Raw genomic sequence first — 24,419 nt, forward strand, 5'->3', positions numbered from 1 at the left:
TAAGAAGAGACGTCTGTGGCTGGCCAAAGCCTCCAAATGATAAGGTAAATATAAGAAATAAAACTCTAATAATGAAGCAGGCAGATACTTAACAGTACAGAAGCCATTGGAATAATGATCTTTCACATAGGCCCTTAAAGCACTGTCACAGGATTCTCTCCAAGACTTCAGACCTCCGTCTACTTCTTCTGGCTGGGGGTCACTTGCTTCTTTCCGTAAGTGATCAAACTTGAAGGAAATTTTGTTTCTTGGATCTAAAAATCTGCTATTACCCAGGTCACCATGTTCTGTAATTAAGACCTTCCAAAGAATAATTACAAATTTAAGTAACTGTAAAAAAAGACAGTTCTTGTCACATTTTACAAAACAAACAAAAATTCTAGAGGCAATTAACTCTCCGTTTAGTCAGATTGCTCTTTCATAAATTTTTCAATCAACCTGTATTTTTATCTTTATAAAAATATGATCTTTGGGGTAAATCAACTCTAAACTGACATTTACCCCATCCTAACAATATCCTTCATATTTTGGTTTCTAAAATATATAACCTATACAATTAATATACAACCTATGCATACACACGTAACTGTAATAATAACTTACTTCTGCATTTCTTTTTCACGTATTTCATGAATTTTTTCCAGTCATTACACTTAGCATTTAAAATAGGTAATACAATCAATCATATGATTCAAAAGTGAAAAAAAATTAATATAAAGTGAAATCTTTTTCTCACCTTTATCTACCATTCACCAAATTCCCAACATATTCCTCCTTCCCCACAAAGGTAACTGATTTTATTAATTTAGACAAGAGTTGTCTTTGGCAAGCTATGTATAAGGTGCCATTTATTTTCGTAAATAAAGTTTGTTGAATACAGCCCTGCTTGTTTTTTTTTTTTTTTGTCTTGTCATTGGCTGCTTTCCTGATGCAACAGCAGTGCTGAGTAGTCTAGGCTGACTCTTTCCCACATGGCTGAAATATTTACTCTCTGATCCTTTACAGAAAAAATTTGCCAATTTCTGATTTAGATGATTCTTTCAGTGTTTCTTTTCTTTTTTAATGAATACAAATGTATTCTAATTCTCTACCCCTTTCTTTTAAACAAAAACTAGAATACTATACTGTACTTTCTCTTTTTAAATTTGATGTATCTAGGCAATCTTTCCATATTAGTGCTTATGGAACTTCCTTGTTTTTTGTTACAGCTATGTATGATTCCATTGTATAGGTATACAAAAATTTATTCAACCAGTCTATTAATGGATAGCTTGGGTAGTTTCTAATCTTTTGCTGTTATGAACAATACTACCACAAATGTCCTTTTATGTACAAGCTATGTACATGTGCCAAGCAAACCTGTGCTATAAATTCCCTGAAATAGGACAACTGGGTCAAGGGTAAACACATTCATAATTTTGATAGAGACTGACAAACTGCCCTCTATCATAGAATGTTGTACCAAGTTACAAGCTCATCATCAGTAGACATCTTAACCTGCATTTCTTTTCCCCTTAAAAAAAGAAGTCTTTTGTATTTCCACTTTGGTGAACTATTCGTACCTAACGCTTGCCCACTTTTCTACTGAGTCTTTGTCTTTTTCTAGTTGAACTATAGGGAGATTATCCTTTTGCCTGGGTTTTGAATTCCACATATTTCCCCCTAACTTACATTTGTCTTCTGACACAGTTACTATTTAAAAATAAAGTCTCTTTTAAAAAAAGAAAATTATTTGAAAAGAATTCCTATTCTTGAGATTTCTATCCTTATCACCAGTATATCTTTAAAAAACCTTGTTTATAATGACGGAAGGAACCATACGTAAAACAATTTCCTTGGTCTTCAAATGGCAACCCACTCCAGTATTCTTGCCTGGAGAATCCCATGGAGGGAGGAGCCTGGTAGGCTACAGTCCATGGGGTCGCAAAGAGTCGGACACGACTGAGCGACTTCACTTTCACTTTCACTTTACTTTCATAAAGCTTTCTCATTATAATTTTACAACTTTTGTAACTCAAAGGCAAACACATTCACATTAAAATTTTAATTTGTACTTCCTTAATTACTATTAGTAGGTGATCTAACACTTTTAAAGTGTGCTTTGTATTTTCCAGTTGAGTTCAGCTGGTTCATATTTGTTGCTCATTTATCTACTGAACTTTTTTTTTTCCTACTGAACTCTTGACATCATCCTAGGGTACTTGAATAACCTTTTTATTATGTTTAAGATATGTATTTTCTTCCTTTTAAATTTTATTTTAAAACCTTTTTATTTTGTAGAAGTTAAAAATACTTTCTTTTATAACTTTTTAAATATTTCATCATTACTCAAGTTATGAATCTCTTGTCATTTCCTACTAAATTTTTATGTTTAAAAATTAGTTAACCTTTAGGGTTCCCTAGTGGTCTAGTGGTTGAGAATCTGCCTTGCAATGCAGGGGACACTGATTCGATCTCTGGTCCAGGAAGGTCCCACATGCCTCAGGGTAACTAAGCCCGTGTGCCACAACTACTGAAGCCCAAGTGCCTAGAGCCTGTGCTCCAAAACAAGAGAAGCGACCACAACAAGAAGCCTGCACACTGCAACAGGACAGTAGCCCCCACTTGCTGCAACTAGAGAAAGCCCTAGCACAGCAATGACGACCCATCACAGCCAAAAATAAATAAATAAATATTAAAAAAAAAATTAGTTAACCTTTAAACTACATTTGGAATTAATCTAGGTATACAGCTGGCTTTGGAAATCAAAGTTAAGGTTAATCTTACACATTTAATCAATTATTTCCTTTTCTGTTTTACAGTACTTAGATTAAGGCTCTACTATCATTTCTTTATGTCTTTATGTTTGCTGGCATTAATCCACCTTCGTTGTTGTTCTTGATTAGAACAATCCTGTATGGTCTATTACAATTTTCATAGGAATTGTATGGAATCTATTTGAAAAAGCTTCCCATATTATTTATATTTCTTATTCAGATAAACTTTCCATATTATTTATATTTTTTCCGAAATGTGGCATATAAGTCTATTTAATTTTCCATTTATTTCTCTGATTAAAATGTGTGGGGGTAGGTATATATAAACTGTATGACAGACTCTTGCTAGTTTCTATCCAATATTTATTCTTCTCCCTTTTCCTTACTAACAGAACCTTAAAGGTTTTTCAAGGCAATGTGTCCAACTAACAAGACAACACTTCTCAAAATGATAAAGTGATATGCATTCTGGCAATAATTTATCAGTGGAAGTTGCTTCTGGAACAGCCAATAGCACCTCTTGCACCTTCCTCCTTCTTCCTTTCTGGAACCTGCATTCAGAGCGCAGAGATGGATCAGCTATCTTGAGAGCACAATAATGAAAACCATACATAAGGATGGCACAATAGAGAGCTAGAAGCAACTTGGGTCTCCGATGATATGGAGCTGCCATGTGTGCCTGCATGCATGCTAAGTTGCTTCAGTCATGTCCAACTCTGTGCGACCATATGGACTATAGCCCACCAGGCTCTTCTGTCCATAGGATTCTTCAGGCAAGAATACTGGAGTGGGTTGCCATGCCCTCCTCCAGGAGGGAGCTGCCATAACATCCCTAAATATTACCTCTGGACTTCTTACGTGACAAAAAGTCTCTATTAAGTTAACTCACTGCAGCTGATTTCCTATTATATTCAGTGATGGCATCTACTTTATTAACTCAAATGTGTTTCCATATTTTCCTTTTATGTCTAGGTAATGTGTTGTTGTGGCTAAGAATGTGATCTCTTTTTGACTACATTTTTAAGCTGGCTACCACATGTATATGGGAATGTTCTTATATCATGTATCTGCAAACAGACCTTATTTATTATTTCAATAATTCTGCCATTATTAGTAAAGTATACAATATCAACTGTAAGAAATATTTATCATTTTTTTGTCTTTATACTTGTAAAGTAAAAAGTTTGTAAAGTTGTATACTTGTAAAGTAAAAAAAAACAGTATTTTCTTGTCTTTTATATTTGTAATTAATCTATTTTCATTGAAAAAGATAAGCACAAATATAAACCAAAACAAATAAAAAACAACAAACAAAACAAATTACAGTAATCCTATGATCCCAACATAGAGAGTTAACATTTTGGTATGTATTTTCCCACATTTCAATTTCTATGCACATCTATATAATACCTTCTTTTCTTTCTTTATTTCTGAGTCTTAAGATGCATACATTCCCCTCATGATTTAACACCTCATAAAATGGGATGCATCATATTGTGACAGCATCTTAAAACTGTCATAATTTAATTGACAGTATTTTCACTTTCTTAAGGGCACATAAAGATGTACCTTTCACAGAATTTAAGATGCAAATTCTAATACAACTGTTCATTTAAATATTTAAAAAATAAACTAGCACAACACTATATGCTGCTTCATGTTTTACCTTAATATATCATAAACATATTCCCAGTTCAATATTTCTATCAGTTTTTAATGGTTACATAGGATTTTGGCCTACAGATATTTAATTTAATGTTGGACATTTAGACTGCTCCCAATTTTTCACTATCATAAACCTCGCTTCAAATAATCTTTTTTACACACTTATCTACTTATTTCCTAAGGTAATTCTTTGGACTTGTGGGTTCAAAGGGGATTCAGAATGTGAAAAGGCGTCTGCTATTTGATGCCACACTACCTTTGAAGTGTACATTAATGAATCTGAAAAGCCCTGTCATGTAATGTTAATAACTGTGGGAAAAAAGGGGGATATGTATTTACTTTGTTCCTGTATCTGAACAGGAATCCTTGTTCTCCTATTAAATATAATGTCTTCTGTTATTCTTACCAAGGAGAATTAGGGACAGCTGGAAAGCTTATGTAAAACTTAATTCCTTTTACTTGCATTGTTCTTTTGTTAGGGACAATTCTCTCTTCAAATAAACTCCTATTTTCAGAGGGAGGAAGAATTTCCTAAGATATAGAATATTTACAAAAGCTAAGGACATGAATTTACTCAGCATCTGATCTTCAGACATCTGTTTTACAGTATTTCTGCTACCTTCCAGGCACAGTCTATCTAACAGAAATAACTATTACCTGATCTTCATATCCTTCTATCTTCACAGGCGTGAACTGATCCATGTTATACTGGGCAAACGCACTGTTTTGTTTTTTTTTTAAAGGAAGAAGAGGGAGAGAAAAGAATTATATATAAATAAGTATAAAAGGTAGTTCAGGGAATTCCCCGGCAGTCCAGTGGTTAGGACTCCATGCTTCCACTGCAGGGGGCATGGCTTCGTTCCCCACTTGGGGAACTACAACCCTGCATGCCATGTGGCACAGCGGGGGATAAGGGGGTGGGGGAAGGTAGTTCACAGAACAGTGAAAGAGAGTATGTAACTGGGGTATCATTCATTATAAAAATTATAGTGATTCTGTGCAAATTTTAAGTTTGCAGAATCTGGTCCCAAAATGAATTAAAAAAAAAACAAAAAACAGTATTGGACAGGGCAGAAGATTATTTCCCAAGCAGCAGTTCTTAAAATATTTTCTACAGCTAAAATCTAAACCAATTATATATCACACCAAATGCTTTTATAACAAATATTTATTTTTCTGCATAAAAAAAAAAACACTTGTTCCATCTCCCCACCCCACCTCTGCTCAGTCATTATCCAACTCTGGTTTCCTTTTTAAGAAGGAATTGTGGGCCAGGTGGATAGACAGTAACTGAAAGAGCACTTTGTACTAAAGAGTAAAGCAGAGTAGTGATAAAGCCAGAGAACAGGAGGCCCTAAAAGCTAGATAGTGTTTAAAATTTAAAACAGGTAAGAAAAATCAACCAATGAACCATAAATTTAATGTTTTTGAGGACAAGGACAAAATGAAAATGATATTCTAAATCAATGATTGGATAGAATAATCTTGTAATTATTCTTTGGTTAACTCTATTAAGGTACTTTCTCAGTATCTGCTATTCTTGGCAATGTGAGAAACATCATCACTTCTCAGTACCAGGCTAATCTTTCTACAACTGTCAGTTATAAAAAAATATTCATCATGAACAAAAAGAACTACAGAAGAAAATGTAATAGCTAACATTAAGTTCTGTTGAGCAGAGAAAAAATATCTGAGCAAAAATAAAAATAAGACCATACATAATAAACTTTAAAGAAATAATGTTTGGAGGGAACATGTTTTCTCCAAGGGGGGAAAAAACAACTAAAAAACACCCAAAATAAAACAACTGCTTTATTTTGAAGTATTTTAAACTGTTTTCAGGGTACCAGTTTATTATCAACATAGTTTACCCAATATTACAATAACAAGTAAGTGGATTTAGAAAGATACGTACTGTGCCGCCCCTTCCCTGAGGAGATTATCATTATTAAGTAGTAGCCGGACATCTGAGGAGAAAAACAATGGTAAAGATGTTAAAATTCAAATGTTCGATAGAAGGCAACCTTCTATTGAAATTTTAGCAGATTTCTAGATTAGATTTCTAGCAAATCAGGCTTTGCAAGATTAGTTATGGATATACTATATATGTTGAAATTCTAAAAATGTACATACACAAACAGATGCTAATAATGTTCACAGATTTGCATAGATTTGTGATATAATAATCCAACAATAAATTCTCAAGGAGTTTGATACAGCAAATGAAAAACATGGTTTATAGAAAGTTAAAGTTAGGATTGATAATTTACATCTAAAGAATCCTTTTAAAATAGATAGTAGGCTTTTCTGTAACAGACCAAAAGAACTGGGCACAATTCAGTCAGTGGCAGCGAAATTGCTGAACATATTTTCCTCGGAGCATCTAATGCAGGGCCTACAATCTTTTCAAAAAGCTGTGTGTCAAGAGTCCAGTCACTTTTCCTTTGGAAGAGGAGGATCCTTGTTACTAAGAAACTACCAAGAATTAACTCCAAGTGTGTGTGTGTGTGTGTGTGTTTTCAGTTGTTCAGTCATATTTGACTCTTTGCGAACGCATGCACTGTAGTCTGCCAAGAGAGAAAGCTGATATAAGGCAAAGGCAATTGACTCTTAGAACTTCTGAAAGAAGGGGCTGGCAGAGGTCAATGTGTAGCATGCCAATAAAAACCAGCCATCATGTCATAAGTAGCTTGCCAATTCTTAATCTAATGCTTTGGTATCAATTATTCTCATGATATTCCTACAAAGTACATTCAATTGTCAGAAATAAAACAAGGTACTTGTTTTATAAAGGCCACTAATTTTTAAATCAAGAATTTATCTGAGCTAATCAGTTGTATAAAGTTCAAGTTGCAGGAGAATTTCTAAAAGCTCTGTTGTTGAAAATTTACACTTGGTCCATATGGAAGACAGGCTAGGCAAAGAAAGGCTGCATTTGTTTTCCTTGTTAGTGCTCAAATATTCAAAACAAGTCTATAAAGAAGAATGTCTTGATTTACTTTTTGTGTTATTTTACTCCTTGTAAATAACATTTATATTTCTCTTAGTTGTTTTTCCTCTGCATCATTAATTTTAACAGTGGAGATTATTGATTGTTTCACAATTTGTGGAGCTCTGAGGCAGGTGCAAATGAACATCATACAGTTCCCCTAACTAAGGAGGTAACTTTTAATGTAAAAGTAGAATTTCAAAATAAATGTTTGCTAAACTGAACCAAGATGCACAAAGATTATGATTTTACTTAAGGGGAATTTTAAGATGAATTAGTTTACAACTTAAAATGGGATTATGATGATTGACATTAACACAGTTATAATGCCTCATTTACATTTTTTATTCTGTAAGCTGTGTGAAGACAATAAATAGTATGGAAGGTTGTAAATATATTGGAACAGTGGTTCTCAAATTGGCTGTGACTCAGAATCACCTGAAGGACCTGATATAGCAGATTACCCATTCCAACACAGATCTAATGAATCTTAGGAGGATGACAACAATGGAATCTGTACATTTAACAAGCTTCCCGGATATAGTCAGTTCGGCCCCAATGGCTCTGAAAAGTGTCCTGAACTATGGCACTTCTTGAGTAAAAGCACTGAAGAGATTTAAGCTATGATTTATAATGATAGATATAAAACTATGAAATTTAATATTGTTTCTATCAATACTGAACTACTTTAAATCTTTTCTCACATAAGATAGGTATCCCAATGTATTGGGGTCTTAAGAGCATGCTTTTGATGCAGACCTGGGTTTAAATCGCTGCTCTGACACTTACCAGCTGGGTGATAGGGTGATATTGGATAAGTTATTCTAACCTCTTTGAATTTTGATTTCCTTAGCTATAGCTATAATGTTGTAAGGATTAAGAGAGATAGCAAACACTCAATAAGTGCTTGTAAGTGATTAAAGAGGGTCTGAAATAACTAAGTACTCATCTTTACTCACCATTGAACACTTCATTGAATTCCCCTGGGGGTGCATGAGTGATAAATTTAGCAGCTATGCGTACCTAAAGAGAAATAAAATTTACAGTAAAAGAATTATGAAGAGTAGCATATAAGATGGGAAGGAATTAACAGACAACAAAATTTTTATCACATCCCTTGAAATGTAATTTCCTGTTTAAATCTTACTGGTTAGCAGCCTTCAGATTCTCCTTTCACAAGACATCTCAAAGTGTTTATTATCCATACAGATTTGTTCTAATTTGGGGATATACATGCTGCTTTACTTCTGAATTTTTCTTTTTAAAAAGCTGAAAAATCAATTTTGGTCAAAATATACTATAGTCACAAAAAGAGAAAGCTACAATCCTATTTCATTTATAAACCCTTAAGCAAAACTAAATAAAACATTAGCAAATTGGTTTTATACCAATTTATGTTTATGGTATTTATCCCAATACAAGGATGATTCAATACTAATAAATCAATATAACTTACAAATTAAAGAAGCAAAACCCTGTGATCATATCTCATGCTGGAAAAAACAAAATTCAATACCCGTTCAAATATCATAATACAACAAAACTACTAGTTTTTAGTAGGAATACTAGTTTTTAGTAGGAATATTTACTTAACTTTATAAAGGGTTATCTACCAAAATTCTATAGCATACTCAGTAATGATGAAACGTAAGAAGTGTCACTAATTTTAAAAGCAAGACAAAGATGATTCTTGTCACCTAAACCATTCAACATTATACTAAACATCCTAAAGGATGCTGTGGAAAATATTTATTCTATTATTCATTCTAAACTTCTCTCCTGCCCACTACTGCCAATATGTTACTGGGACCCTGATTAGAGATGGATGCTGAAATGTTAGGATCTAACCTGCATATCTAATTTTTTCTCCTATGTTTTATCTTTTCTGTCATTTTGTGCCTTGTGTAGGGAGAATTCTTCGGCTGCATTTTTCACCTCATTAGCATGCTCTTCAGTTGTGCCCATTTTGCTATTCAATTCTATTTTAACTTCCAAGACTTATATTTTGTGTGTGTGTGTGTGCATGCATGCAATAATCTCTTGGGTCTCCTTGAGGATATTAACCATACTTATTTTAAAGTCTTGTTCTATGGACTGTTTCCTAAGAATTTGGATACATTGTTGATTTTTGTACTTCTCTTTCATGGTACTGTTGCTTCTCTTTGAATTTATTTTAGTTTGCCTGTTCTGTTTAGCTGTAGTTGATCTCCTTGATTGTAGGGGAGGGAAATAGTAGACTTGCTGCTGAGAATGGGTGAGCAGATTATCTTCTGAGTGAGCATCCTATGGTCATAGGCTACCTGGGGCACTGCCCTGACTCTATGCTCCCAAACCTCATTCTCAATGCTATATTCTGAGGGCTAATGCTATGGTCAGCAGCTTAGCCCAAATGGGAATGAGAGGAGTCATGTGGTCCAGAAACCTTAGAGAACAATTCCACAACTAATCCACTCCAAGGTTGTTCTCAGTTCTTCCCTTCTTTCTCCTTAAATTGATGTCCTCCAGAAAAGCCCCTACTTCCACAACAGTTTTCTTCTTCAATTTGTTTTGGGTTTCCTCTGATCTTATTTTTTTCATGTTTTTCTACCATTTCACTTTTTATCAAGAACTGCTTAAGGACCTCTCTGGTGGTCTAGTGGTTAAGAATCTGCTTGCCAATGTAGGGGACAAGGGTTCGATCCCTGGTCCTGGAAGATTCCACATGCCACAGGGCAACTAAGCCTATGCACCACAACTACTGAGCCTGTGCCCTAGAGTCTGTGGCTTGCATTAAGAGAAGCCACTGCAATGTGAAGCCTGCACACTGCAACTGGAGAGTAGCCCCCTACCCTGCTTACTGCAATTAGAGAAATCCTGCTTGTAGCAATGAAGACCCAGTACAGCCAAATAAAATAAACAAAATTTAAAAAATAATATGAATAAAAAATTAACGCTGTATTATTATTTTTTTAATTGCTAAAAAGAACAAAAACAAAACTTTGGTCCACTGATGACACTCTTACTAATTTAAACTATTAATAATTTATGTCTCTTCTCATTCCATTTTTTCCCTACATTTTCATTTAAAAAGTTTTGGCATAAAAGGTAAGGTAAAACCATGTATTTAATCTGCTATATAAATCAACCTCTCATCTTTCAACAAGTAAAACGTGAAATACAAGGAATGTAAGAACCTATGTAATAGAAAGAAAACCACCCAACAATCTGGAGTATCACTTAGTGTTACTTATACATGTTTAAGTGTGTGTGTAATAATGATGTTAGCAATGAAATAGGACTGACCTCAAAGGGTCTTTCATATAATTCTAACACACTATGAGGCTACTAAAAATGCCCTAATATCTCATATGATGAATATAAAGCTGATTCAACTTACTGACAAGGGGCAAAGAGGAACGTGTATATCTAATAATAAACTGAGCTCTACTTTCCAGTTAGGCATGCTCTGTTAATTTCTTCCATTTCCTTCAAACAACTTGAAGTTTCTGTTGACTAAAATAAAATTAAAGTCACCAAAGTCAAACCATTCTTAAGGCAGAGAAAAAAGACACTAAAGTCTTTGGAAAATAAAGCTGGGGTTGAGAATTTGAAAAAGATGGAAATAGTTTACAACTTTAGCATCCCTAGGTTTATATGGAAGATCTTATATGACTTTGCTCTTATTCTAAAAAGAGTAAAAGAAAAGCTGCTCCATAACTAAACTTATCTTTTCTGGCAAGAAAGGCTGACTGATTCGTGCAGCAAGGCAGAATGGAAACCCCTGATTCTAATTACTGGATTTGTTGGTCCACTAACTAACTAGATTTGTGATTTTGGAAACTTTGCTAACTTTTTTTGGTTCTGAATTTCCTCATAATAATCCAACTCCTAAAAGAGGTTAGGAGATCTACAAAACTTCTCTGAGTGATAAAACTCTCTGTATCTTTAAGACTTAGAAGACAAACTTGTATATTGACCATCTGGAAGCAGGGTTGAGGAATCCATACACAAACACCTTAAGATATTCTTATGCACGTAGTTTCAGAACTCTGATGTTGCAGGGTAATTGTAGATACCCCGCGATGAAAACTGGTGGAGATTAAGAGGAAATACTCCATAAAGCTCTTATATTAACTAAGCAACAACAATAAAAAGATAAGAGTTTCTAATAAGGAAGAAGTGCTTCTCAACTCATGAGAATTACACTATACAGGATTAACAGTTCTAATATGGATTTCCAATTGTGTATATGTGCTTTGCAAGTGCACTTAATATTACTGTACTTGTTAAATGTTGTTATCAATCACTTATTTAAGAAATTAGCAAACCTATTTTGAAAAGAAAACCTATTTTTTAGCCTATTTGTGGTAAGTCTGTTGAGCAGCTATGGTCTTTCTGTCAAGGTGCATTTCCCATAATACTTACATAATAAAGAAACTCCCCTCAGTCAAGAAAAATTAAGTGCATGCAATTCAAAAATATATTCATATACTACCCCAAAAGCAACTTCCCTTAAAAGAATAAAGCTACAGCTATATTTTACATACTACTTTTAATGTTTGAATACATAAAAGTAGAAGTTACCAAACTGAAAATTCACATTACTCATATTTCTGAAGTTACCTACAAATTTTCAAAAGTTACAAAATTTGATGGAAATGCCATAACTGAAAAAGTGATTTGGATAATGGAGAAACTGGCACTGCATGTAAAAAAGCAGCAGTTTATCCATTCGACAAACATCTACTGAAGAGCTAGGAAGAGTCAGTAAATAAAGATTAAATACTGAGTAAGACACTGTCCTCAAGGGATCTGTCACCTAGATAGTAATATAGCAAGCATTAAAAGGCACAGTGAAGCACAAAGGAAGATATGCAGTCAACTCTACATATGTATTTCAGGAGGGCTTGGGGTGACTTTCAAAGGCAATGATGTTTCAGCTGGATTGGAGGATACGTAGGTACCAAAGAGAGCATTCCATGCAGAGGGAACAGTAGGTACAAACTAAGACAACATAGCTCGACAAACTGAATGGAGGTATTTAAAAGATATGCATAATGTAAAACAACATTATTTTTTCCCACAGATTCTTTTTGCATTTTCAAAAATAAAGGTTTTAAAAAATACATATGTATACTAATCATTTATGTAAAAAATGCAATAAATTTTTATTATCATTATGATAAAATGAGTTGTTTGAAAAACTAAGTTTTAATATCTAATACAATACATATAAGGGCTTTCCTAGTGGCCCAGTAGTAAAAAATCTGCCTGCAATGCAGGAGACGTGGCAGATGCAGCTTGGATTCCTGGGTCGGGAAGATCCCCTGGAGAGAGGCATGGCAACCCACTACAGTCTTCTCACCTGGAGAATCCCTCGGACAAAGGAGCCAGTGGGCTACAGTCCATAGGGTCGCAAAGAGTCAGACACTACTGAAGCGACTGAGCACGTACACACAATACTCAGAAGCCACATAAATAAAAATTCAATTTCGGGGAATTCTCTGGAGATCCAATGTTTAGGACTCTGTGTTTCCACTGCACGGGGCAGGAATTGATTCCTGGTCAGGTAAGTAAGATCTGACATGCCACATGGTGCAGTTAAAAACAAACTAAAAAAAAAAAAAAGAAGAAACAACCAATATCCTATCAATTTCTATGTAAACACTAAATAGAAAAGACAAACGCACCTCTATATTCACTCCAGAATTATTTACAACAGCCAAGATATGCAAGTAATCTGCTGCTGCTAAGTCACTTCAGTCATGTCTAACTCTGTGAGACCCCACAGACGGCAGCCCACCAGGCTCCCCCATCCCTGGGATTCTCCAGGCAAGAACACTGGAGTGGGTTGCCATTTCCTTCTCTAATGCATGAAAGTGAAAAGTGAAAGTGAAGTCACTCAGTTGTGTCCGCCTCTTCACAAGCCCAGGGACTGCACCCTACCAGGCTTCTCCATCCATGGGATTTAATCTAAATGAATAGATAAAGAAGTGATGTGGAGTACGTGTGTACACATATAAACACAATGGAATATTAGACTTATGGATATGGGGAGAGGGGAGGAGAGGGTGAGATGTATGGAGAGAGTAACATGGAAACTTACATTACCATATGTAAAATAGCCAACGGGAATTTGCTATATGTCTCAGGAAACTCAAACAGGGGCTCTGTATCAACCTAGAGGGGTGGGATGGGGCAGGAGATGGGAGGGAGGTTCAAAAAGGAGGGGATATATGTATACCTATGGCTGATTCATGTTGAGGTTTGACAGAAAACAACAAAATTCTGTAAAGCAATTATCCTTCAATTAAAAAAAAAATTACCAGGACTAAATGCCACAAAGCAAATGCTCAAGTCATTAAAAAGCACTGGTACTTTGAACAAACATATAAGACATAAACCAAATTGATACACTACTTGGGAAAAAAAAAAATGAAAATTTGCCATTTGCAACATGAATGGACATAGAGGGTATTATGCTAAGGGAAGTAAGTCAGAAAAAGGCCAAATACTATATAATTTCACTTACACGTGGAATCTAAAAAACAATCAAAGTAATGGAGACAGAGAACAAAAAGGCAGTTGCCAGAAGGGAGAGGGTTGGGTGGAGGAAAGAAATAAGTAAGGGAAATTAAGAGGTACAATCTCTAGTTGCAAAATAAATTAAGTGACTGATATGAAATGTACAGTGTGGGGAATATAGTCAATAACTATGTAGCATCTTTGTGACATACCTTAACTAGACTTACTGTGGTAATTATTTTGAAATGTATAGAAATATCAAAACACTATGCTGTATAACAGGAACTAACATAGTGTTATAGGTCAATCATACTTCAAAAACAAACTCATAGAAAAAGAATTTAGGGGTGGGGAGCGATAGTCAAAAGGTACAAGCTTCCTGTTAACAAGATAAGTAAGTACTAGGGATGTAATGTACAAGATAATACATATAATTAACTGCTGTATTTTATATATGAAAACTGTTAAAGAGAATAGGTCCTCTAAGAGTTCTCATCATAGGCAGACTTTTTTTTTTTAAACTATTTCTTTACTTTTGTATCTATCAGATGATGGATATTCACGAAACTTACTGTAATAATCATGTCATGATGTGTATGAGTCAAATCATACACTGTACACCTTAAACTTATAGTGCTGTATGTCAATTATATCTCAATAAAACTGGGGGAACAACAACTTGATTTCTAAGAGTGTAAATGAGTTCTGAAAGCAAAAACGTTTGAGAAGTGTTCTGTTGATAACATGAGTTGATTATTTACCATCCTGTTGAGTGAAAAGGGTTGCAAAATGTTGCATTCCTATCTTTTTTTGAAGTATATATATTTACATAAATGTATAGCTACCAACTCATAACTGGGACCACCTCTGACAGTAGTATTACAAAAGCTTTTTTTCTTCCAATTTTAAGCTCATATCTATGTTCAAAAATTGTACACTAGAAATTATTTGTATGAAAAAAAATTTTTTAAAAAGCAAAAAAGGGGCATGCCAACATTTCCTATACAATAAATAATTTTTAAAAAATTATCTGAGAATATCATGAACAGGAAAAATGTCCAATTAAAGAAAACAAAACATCTCCTAATTTTTAAACTAAACTGGGGAGACTTGAAAATATATATGCTATGGTAAGGTGAAGTTTTAAATGAGCAGTTAAAAGAAATGTAGTTATCATTAGATGCCAACATGGAGTTCTATCACTGTCATGGCAAATGACCCCCTTTTTTCACTCCTGGGAGTTAGTAAAACAGACATATTACAGTCAATTCTCTGTATTTGTGGGTTCTGCATACAAGGATTGAAACTATTTGGGGGAAAAAAATTCCAGAAAGTTCCAAAAGTCAAAGCTTGAATCTGCTACACACTAGCAACTATTTACACAGTATTTATATTATATTAGACAAGTAATCTAGAGATGATTTAAAATATATGGCAGGATGTAAGTTATATACAAATCCTACACCATTTCACATACAGAATTTGAGCATTCTTGTATTTTGTGATCTATGGGGGTCCTTAAACCAATCCCCCTACATGAGATGACCATACAGAGTAACAGATAAACATCTGACAGTCTTTGAAGTGTTGAGCTGTTCTGTCAATATAACAATACCATAAAAACACCTTGAAGGAATATCTGTAATATAAGTAGTAACGATACATTCATATAATCACTATAAAATCTAAAGTGTGCTCCATGGGTCTCGTTTACAATTTGGTTCACCCCCTCTCATTCTTCTGTTTAGTTCCTAGACCTACAGCAACACTCCCACCTTAGGGCTATTGAAATTTTTATTTCTTTTGCCAGAAATGCTTTTCTATCAGAGTTCACTTCCCTCTTCATTCAAGTTCAAGTATCACCCACTAAACTACCCTTCTCTGACTTCCTGACTTCTATAAATTACCTACTGTACCCTCCATACCCTTCATAATTCTTGCCCCTTTACTTGCTTTAAATTTCTTCAAAGAACTTGCCACTGAACATATGGTTATTGCTCAAGAATTGTTCCAAAAGAATTCCAAGAGCGTAGAGCAGAGGCCTGCAAAGTGCTAAAGGGCCAGATAATAAATGTTGCAGAGCTGTGTGGACCACATGATCTCTGTCCCAACTGTAAACTAAATGAGCCCGTATTCCAATAAGACTTTTTTAACTGAGGTACAGCTGACAAAGTAAGCTATAAAATAATTAAAGGGTATGATGTGAATGTTTTTGAAATATATACATATATATATATATATATATATATATATACACACACACACACACAAACACATCTATAGTGTGAAAGGTTTACCCCTACTGAGTTAACTAACATTATTTTAGATACTGCAATTTGTATTTCATGTAATTTTCACATCATGAAATATTATTTTGACTTTTTTTCCCTAGCAGGCCTTAAAAAAGCAGTTAATGGGTGAGATTTGCCAACTCTTGGCATAGAGCATAAGAATTTGTTGTTTGTTAACTGCTGTATACCTAGGACTAAAACCTGGCACATACAAGGAATGTAAATGAATGAATACTATTTTATTGTTTACAAAACTCTTTCATAACCTCTCTTTTGATCTTAAAATAGTTTGTTAAAATAGGCAGGGAAGAGACTATTATCTCCATTGTAAATGAAGAAACAGGTTCAGAAGTTCCTTGTTCAAGGTCACATACTTAACAAAGTGGTGGCAATGCACTAGACAATCAACTATATTATGCAATACTAACACGTATTAAAATTCAGGAGAATTTATATATAGTGGGATCTCGTGGGTTTGGCCTAGTCCTTTTAGAATTTCTTTAAACCAAGAATTGAGACAGAACTTTGTGTGTGAATACTGCAGCTGTCACAAAGTTGGGAGGGATAAACAGAATGATAAATAACTTAAAAAGTCCAAAATTTATCATCCAGTCTCAAAACTGAGTCAAAACTAACAAGATGAAATTTAAGAGAGATAAACAAAATCATGGGAACAAGCAAAAGGGGAAAGAGAAATGGCACAGCAGCTGGTAGCTGCAAAAATATTTTTGCTGCAATACAGATGAGGGATGGGACCTGCCTGGTGGTCCAGTGGTTAAGAATGTGCCTGCCAGTGCAGGGGACATGGGTTTGATCCCTGGTCCAGGAAGATCCCACATGCCAGGGAGCAACTAAGCCTATGCACCGTAACTACTGAGCCTGTGTTCTAGAGCCCAGGAACAGCAATTATTGAGCACATGCACTGCAACTATTGAAGCCCATGCACATAGAGCCCGTGCTCTGCAACGAGAAGCCATGGCAATGAGAAGCCTGTGCACCACAACTAGAGAGTAGCCCCCACTCACCACAACTAGAGAAAAGCCCATGCAGCAATGAAGACCCAGCACGGACAAAAATAATACAAATTTTTAAAAAGTTCTTGTTTCATAAAGTAAGTTTCACTGTACATAACATTCATATGATAGTATCTGCAGTAAAGTGTGTATTTTAAAGGGAGAGAAGCTCAAAAAGGGATACAATTCCATCCATTTATATATTTAAAGATTCTAATAATGTTAATTCCATGGAATGCACTGTATTGTATTTCTAAGCTAAACGGGGAATTTAAAGTCTGTAAGTATCAATGAAAGGTAAGTTTTCTTATATTTCAGTTTCTTCTCATTTTCCTTATCATCTTACTTTTCCAAAAAGGAAAATATAGCAAAATATTCAATCCTTGCAAGATTCAAAATTTCATTTTTATATTGCTAATATCTGAACTGAAGTTTAACAATCAAACTGAGAAGGTAATATATCCTACTGTTTCCCAGGAGCTGCTAGTTTTAATTTTAGTAAGAAACTTTAGAAAATTATTAGAAAAATACCCAGACCCTCAGCAGTAAAAGCAGACTCCTAACCACTGGACTGCTGGGGAATTCCCCTAAACAATCTTTTAATAACAGACCCCATACATTCCAACATTACATCTATTCATAACCACCTTTTAAAATAATTTCCTTAAGAAAAGAATTTCAAGTTGAATATTTAACAACTGTCAATGTTGGGAAAGTAATTCTAGACAGGCAATGAAGAAATTTTTCACTAGATAATATCCATATTCCAATTATGCACAAGGCTCAGGTGAGTTTATACTGCCCAAGTTTTGTATATTTCAGGAACGAAATCACTGTTTTTATCTCCTTCATTAGTCTGTTAAGTGTATTAACGACTTTGCTTCTGGGCCTTGACTCAAACACTGTCTTTGTGCCTCTCTTTTCATCTCTGTCTAAATCAGTCCTACTTTTTAAAGCTGGGCCATCTGTTTCTTTCAAAGATATTTTCTCCATTACTAAAGCCTCAAGAATCCTGTTCCTTCTACCATACTTTTGAACATTTATCAAAGCACCTATGTCAAGACTGTGGCAAAACATTTAAAACATAACATGGATGCTCAGTAAATGTCAGCTAGACAAGACTGCTAGCAAGACAACTGTGCTTTAAGTTATCAAACTGAACAAACCCTTCAAATTACTGAGAAAATCATTCCTCTCTTTCAGAAGTTCTTTGGGTCCTAGTCATCTAATGTTCCCCATCACTACTCCATCAGTACTGCTAAACAGAAACAACTTTTTCTTGACCACAAGTTTTTCAAAGTGACTATTCTGCTTCCCTTTAAACTGATAATACATCTTTCAAAGTTTACTCATATTCTCAACTAGACTATACTTCAAAAAAGAGCAGTAAATTGTGCTTTCGTAAACGTTTACTTATTTTTATTCTACAACGTTCCAGAACTATTGAAGGATAAGTAGCTTGCATTCCTCCTCCAGAAAGAGATACTACTTTATTTTATCCTAGTAAGAAAGTTCTATCTGTACAGAATTCAATGTTATTTCTTAAGAGAGTTTTTCCTATTTGAAGACATTCAGGATGTCATTGCTGTTGTTATTACTATTTTGGATTGTAATACTATTTTTTCTAAGGGGAGTTTCAGGTTCACAGCAACACTGAGAGGAACATACAGGGATTTCCCACGTATGCTGTCCCCCTCCCCCCGCCAGCATACCCTGTCCGACTCTTGCAACCCCATGGAATTCTCTAGGCAAGAATACTGGAGTTGGTTGTTATTCCCTTCTCCAGGGGATCTTCCCAACCCAGGGATCGAACCCAGGTCTCCTGCACTGCCAGCAGATTCTTTATCGCCTGAGCCACCAGGAAGCCCAACACTGTCACTGTCCCCCCCATGTGCATAGTCTTCCCCATTATTAAGATCCCCACCAGAGTGGTACATTTGCTACAACTGATGAATCTACACTGACACATCATTATCACCCAAAGCCCATTACATTAGGGTTCACTCTTTGTGGTGCACACTCTACGGATGTGGACAAACGTATCCACCATTACAGTATCATACAGAGTATTTCCTAAAAAATCTCTGTGCTTTAAAACAAAACAAAACAAACAAAAAAACCCTCTGTGCTTTGCCTATTCATTCCTCTCTCCCCCAGGATGTATCTGTTTTGTTTTGTTTTGTTTTTTAATAATCTTGCCTGTGTGTAGTTCATTTTCTGGGTCTGGTTCTAAGGTTTTCAGAATATTAACAATAAACTCACCGGGGCAATTATTTAATAGATGTAAGTTCCAAGCTGTTGACATGCATGTATTTCAGTATCAAATTAGCTCCAGAATTCCAGTTTCACTTCCTTTATCAAACAAAATCCCTGTTAGCTAAGAGTCCCCAGAGGCTAGTGAGAATTTAATTTGGGGTATAAGTTGAGGAAAAAAATACATTTTCAGTGATCTCCAGGAAGTGGAATAAAGATTTCACTAAATTCCAAATAAGCTAAATGTTGTCTTCCCAGTTTAGATCTGGAGATACTACAAAGATTCAGAATGCAATTAGGGGAATTCCCTGGCAGTCAAGTGGTTAGGACTCTGTGCTCTCACTATCAGAAGCCGGGGATCAGTCCCTGGTTGGGCAACTAAGATCTCACAAGCCGTGCGGCATACCCCACCACCAAAAACGAGAGAAAATTTTAGACATATATAGTTGATTTTGATTTATCATTATCCATAAGGGCTAAGGTTTAAAAAGGATAGATATGTCTAAATTATAATCAACATTATAAAAAATAGATCGTGACACTTTCAAATAATTTGTTTCATGCTTACTCTTTAGAAAGTCATTTCAAGTATTTCTTAGAAACTGGAGTGGGGTGCCATTGCCTTCTCCCAGAAACTGTTCTAGTAGTAACCAATTACAAGTTCGGGTATATGTAGAGAAATAGGTAGGGAAAGCAGACACATTTAAAGAAATTTCATTAAAAAAAAATTCTACCAATGCTAAGGAAAATTGCTTGAAGATTTACTAAGGTAATAATAAAACACACATAGAGCGCCAAAGACCTTCTCCTTGTCCAAACTTTAGTCAGGCTCCTCTGAGCCTGCTTCTCAACTAGGCCTTTATCTTGGCCCCATCTTGTCTATGGCCTGCCTAGCCCAGTCTTAGCAAGAATCCTGCTGTCAGTTTAAAGAGAATTCTCCAACTCTGGATATCTGATCAAGTTCTACATCTTCAACCTCTGATGTATAAGTGCTTGATCTGCCAGTGAGCAAGAATCCTTCTACCCTGATGTCTCCTATGAGTACTTTTCCATTCATGCCCCACCCCCCCTCCACCCCTGCCCCGGCCACACACTTGCTTGTTGGCTATATATCTCCATCGGTCTTTGCTTATTTGGAGCTGATCTCAATCTCTCTCCCCTAATACAAAAGTATAACATTAAGGCCTCTTATCATTCTAGCAAGTGTCAGATTGTATTTCCTTAAAATACAGTCAGCACTGTATTTTACACTGCATAATAGTAAGTAAAACATACTTCACCATAAAATTTACATTTAAAAACCAAAAAATAGCTATTTTATTTTCTAGTTATCTTTCCCAACCATTCCCTTTTAATTTACAACTTCTCTATGCACCAAATTAGAAGGATATCCTTATTCCTTAGTCCTCATTCTGGACTCTCCTAATAAAAGACACCCAAATTGTCAATAAAAAGATTTCCAAGTATATACCTTAATTGGTCATTTAGAAGTTCAGTATAAGTGATAAAGCCTTAAGTCACCATTAAAAAAAAAGAATTGGCCCAATCTTAGTCAAGATTAAAAAACCTGTCTTATCTAAAATCCAAAACAACATTGATATATATATGAAAGGAGGGAAAGAACTCTATTTGGATTAATTAGAGGATCTGCCTGAATGTCTAGATCAATGAGGAAATATAGAAGTCTGAGATATAATGTTCTAATGAGTTAGGAAGAAAGATTAAAGTGAGTGAAAAGATCCCATAAGCAACATGTTGCTGAGGAGCTTAAATTTGTTAAAACCCCCAACCCGAGGTGACTGGGCAGACAGGTAAAAATTTCCAAGTACAATGGCCAGATACAATGAGTATTGTTTTGTAAATAATCAGGACCAAATTAAGAAATGACACACTGAATGCCTTGAGTTTCATGTGCCAGAAAGCAATGATGCAAATACCAAGTCCAAAAAGGTAGAGTTCAACAGTGAGAGACCACAATGGCTTGGAAACAGATGCAGTCAGAAGCAAGAAGCATTTCCCCTTTAAGAGCTGGTGCACCTGGTATTTTAGTGTATTTCTATCTTAAAGGTGTGTCTTTTTCTTTTTTTAACCAATTTTAACTTTTTTTTTTTAAGTCACTGGGAGTCAGACATGGTTTCACATGCCAGCTTTAGCACTTAATTACTTGGTCTTCGTTTCTTCATCTGTGAGTATAATACCTGCTCATATATCTAGCACTACTTTGCCTGGAGAATCCCATGGACAGAGGAGCCTGGCGGGCCATGGTCCATGGGGTCACAGAAAGTTGGTCGGACATGACTTAAGTGACTGAGCACGCACGTACTTTAACAATCCAATGAAGTGACATGAGACAGACATAGCAGATACTTAACTTTCTTTCCTTAAGCAAATGCCTAGATATTATCAAATCTTTGTGCTTATCAATTTGTTCATTCACTCAGACAAAAAGGAGAATGGCAAAAGAAGAAAGCCAACAAATGCCCTTTTGCCTTAATCCTCGGTTGTGAACAACAGCTATACAATTAGAATCACCTGGGGAAGTTTTAAAATGACTGATGCCTGGGTTCCACTCACAGACCTTCTGATATAATAGATTTGGAGGACAGCTTGGGCACCGGAAATTTTTTAAAGATTCTTTGGGTGATTCTCAGGTCCTGTCAAGGTTGAAAGCCACTACCTTAGCTAATATTAAGTGCAGATCTTCATGGTGGACACAAATAATGTAAGATACGCACATAGCATCCTAGCTTTTCCATTTTTGTACATTTTACCAGTGTTAGCAAAACAACTTATACAAACAATAGCCTCAACAAAGATGTCAATCATTTAAAAATAACTATAATTCAAAGCAGCAAAACTGCCAAGTCAGTATTACAGACAATATACAACACAGAATTTGAGAAGGATATGGATATGGGTTGGGTTGGTTAAAGACAACTACAAGGAAGGGGAAGGTGGGATCTAAGCTGTGCTCTACAAAGTGCTTTAAATAGTAGGGGGAGAAAGAAAGAGGGTATTACAAATAAGGGAACTGGTTAAGAATGAAAAAGGGTAGGAGAAAAAACTGTTTGTCAGTTTGACAGAAACAGATTTATCTGTGGATAATAAAAGAGAAAGGAAGAGTAAGATGAGTCAGATGGCAGCAGTTATGTTAACATCAAATCTGGTTTTATTCTGTAGGTAATGGAGAACTGCCAAAGCCTTCTGAGTGGGAAGCTCCATTAACAAAAATTAATCTGGAAGTACGGAAGTCCTCAATATGGCTTCACAAAACCTGGAAATCAGTCTGCCCTCTTAAGAGTTAGTTAACTGTGAAATTAAGACAGATACTATCAAAGCAAGATACATTCATGTCTTTATTCACCAAATATCTGAAGGACTACTATGAAGGCACTGTTTTAGGTAATGGTGATTCAGCAGTACATGGTCCTTACAGAGCTACATTCTAGTGGGTAAAGAGACAACAGATAAGATTAAACAACTAAACCACATGGTATGCTAGCTAGTGATGAATGCTAAGAATTAATTATAAAGCAGGGAAAGGGGCTATGAAGTGGTAGATTGGAATTGGACAGGGTGATCACAGAGGGCTTCACTGAGAAGGTAACTTTTGATGAAATATCTGAAGAAGTGAGGGATAAAGAAGGAAGAGAACTCCAAAGAACAGAGCAAATGAAAAGACACATTAAGTCAGGATGTGTTTGGCTAGAGAGGACCAGACGAGAATAGGTAGGAGATAAAAGTCAGAGAAGTAAGCAGTAAAGAGATAAAATCCCAGGTCCGTAGGGACTTGCAGTCAGAGTAAGAACTTTCATTCTGAAGAACATGGGAAGCAACTGGAGGATTTTAAGCAGAGGAGTGACACATTCTGCCTTCCATTTTTTTAACCAGATCACTCTGAGTGCCTCCTTGAGGACAGACTGCCTACAGAGAGACAAAAGCAGAAGCAGACTAGAGAGAAGGCCAGTGCAATCATCTATTTGGGAAATCACAATATGTCCTTTGTGGCTCAGCTGGTAAAGAATCTGCCTGCAATGCGGGAGACCTGGGTTCGATCCTTGGGTTGGGAAGATCCCCTGGAGAAGGGAAAGGCTACCCACTTCAGCATTCTGGCCTGGAGAATTCCATGGACTGTATAGTCCATGGGGTCGGAAAGAGTCAGACACGACGGAGCGACTTTGACTTTTCTTCCAGAGTGGTTGAAATAAGGGTATGGTAAAAAAGAGTCAAGGTCTAGGTATGTTTTGAAGGCATAGCCTAAAGGATTTGCTAATGGACCTATGTGTACTGTGACACAAACAGGAATCAAAGACACTAAACTTTTTGGCCTGAGCAACTAAAGAATGAAATGCCATTAACTAAGAAGGGATTCCAACTGCAGGAGAAACTGTGATATGCAAAATTTTGACATATAAGGGCTTCCTTCCAGTTTTGTAAAATCTGTCAAGAGAAAGTCCACTGCCATTAAAAGTTAGAAGGTGCCTTACACGAAGATCAGACACGGTCTGGGTGTTGGGTATATATCCCTACACTAGGAGAAAATGCCATTAAAATGTTAAGACTGTATAGGTAACTTCCCTGGCTCTGACTCCATGCTTAAATTGAAAAAATTGTAATTTGATTTCTTATGTACCTGATCTACTTGAAAAAATAATCTAGCTCCTCCTATATTTATTAAATTAGTTGCTACCCACCTAGATGTCCATCATCAGACGAATGGATAAAGAAGCTGTGGTACATATACACAATGGAATACTACTCAGCCATTAAAAAGAATACATCTGAATCAGTTCTAATGAGGTGGATGAAACTGGAGCCCATTATACAGAGTGAAGTAAGCCAGAAAGAAAAACAACAATACAGTATACTAATGCATATATATGGAATTTGAAAGATGGTAACAATAACCCTATATGTGAGACAGAATAAGAGACACAGATGCATAGAA

General features: G+C 35.6%; 1 protein-coding gene and 1 long non-coding RNA gene across 2 annotated transcripts in view; one reads left to right on the forward strand and one right to left on the reverse strand.

Annotated features, from left to right (window-relative positions):
• CAPZA1 (capping actin protein of muscle Z-line subunit alpha 1) overlaps nt 1-24,419 on the reverse strand; it is a 42,565-nt gene that overhangs the window by 11,177 nt on the left and 6,969 nt on the right. The window contains exons 2-5 of the mRNA XM_081493610.1: nt 8,370-8,433; nt 6,337-6,388; nt 5,079-5,142; nt 94-300 (exon numbers count right to left, since the gene is read on the reverse strand). Of these exons, the coding sequence (XP_081349736.1) occupies nt 94-300; nt 5,079-5,142; nt 6,337-6,388; nt 8,370-8,433 (387 nt within the window). The remainder of the gene's footprint in view (nt 1-93; nt 301-5,078; nt 5,143-6,336; nt 6,389-8,369; nt 8,434-24,419) is intronic.
• Nucleotides 884-6,389, forward strand: LOC145507303 (uncharacterized). Its single transcript, XR_014054760.1, has 2 exons — nt 884-1,862; nt 3,978-6,389. It is a non-coding gene; the product is annotated as an uncharacterized LOC145507303 (long non-coding RNA).

Source organism: Giraffa tippelskirchi, chromosome 5, assembly GCF_054371585.1.
Source record: "Giraffa tippelskirchi isolate mGirTip1 chromosome 5, T2T-mGirTip1v1.2.pri, whole genome shotgun sequence".
NCBI lineage: Eukaryota > Metazoa > Chordata > Mammalia > Artiodactyla > Giraffidae > Giraffa > Giraffa tippelskirchi.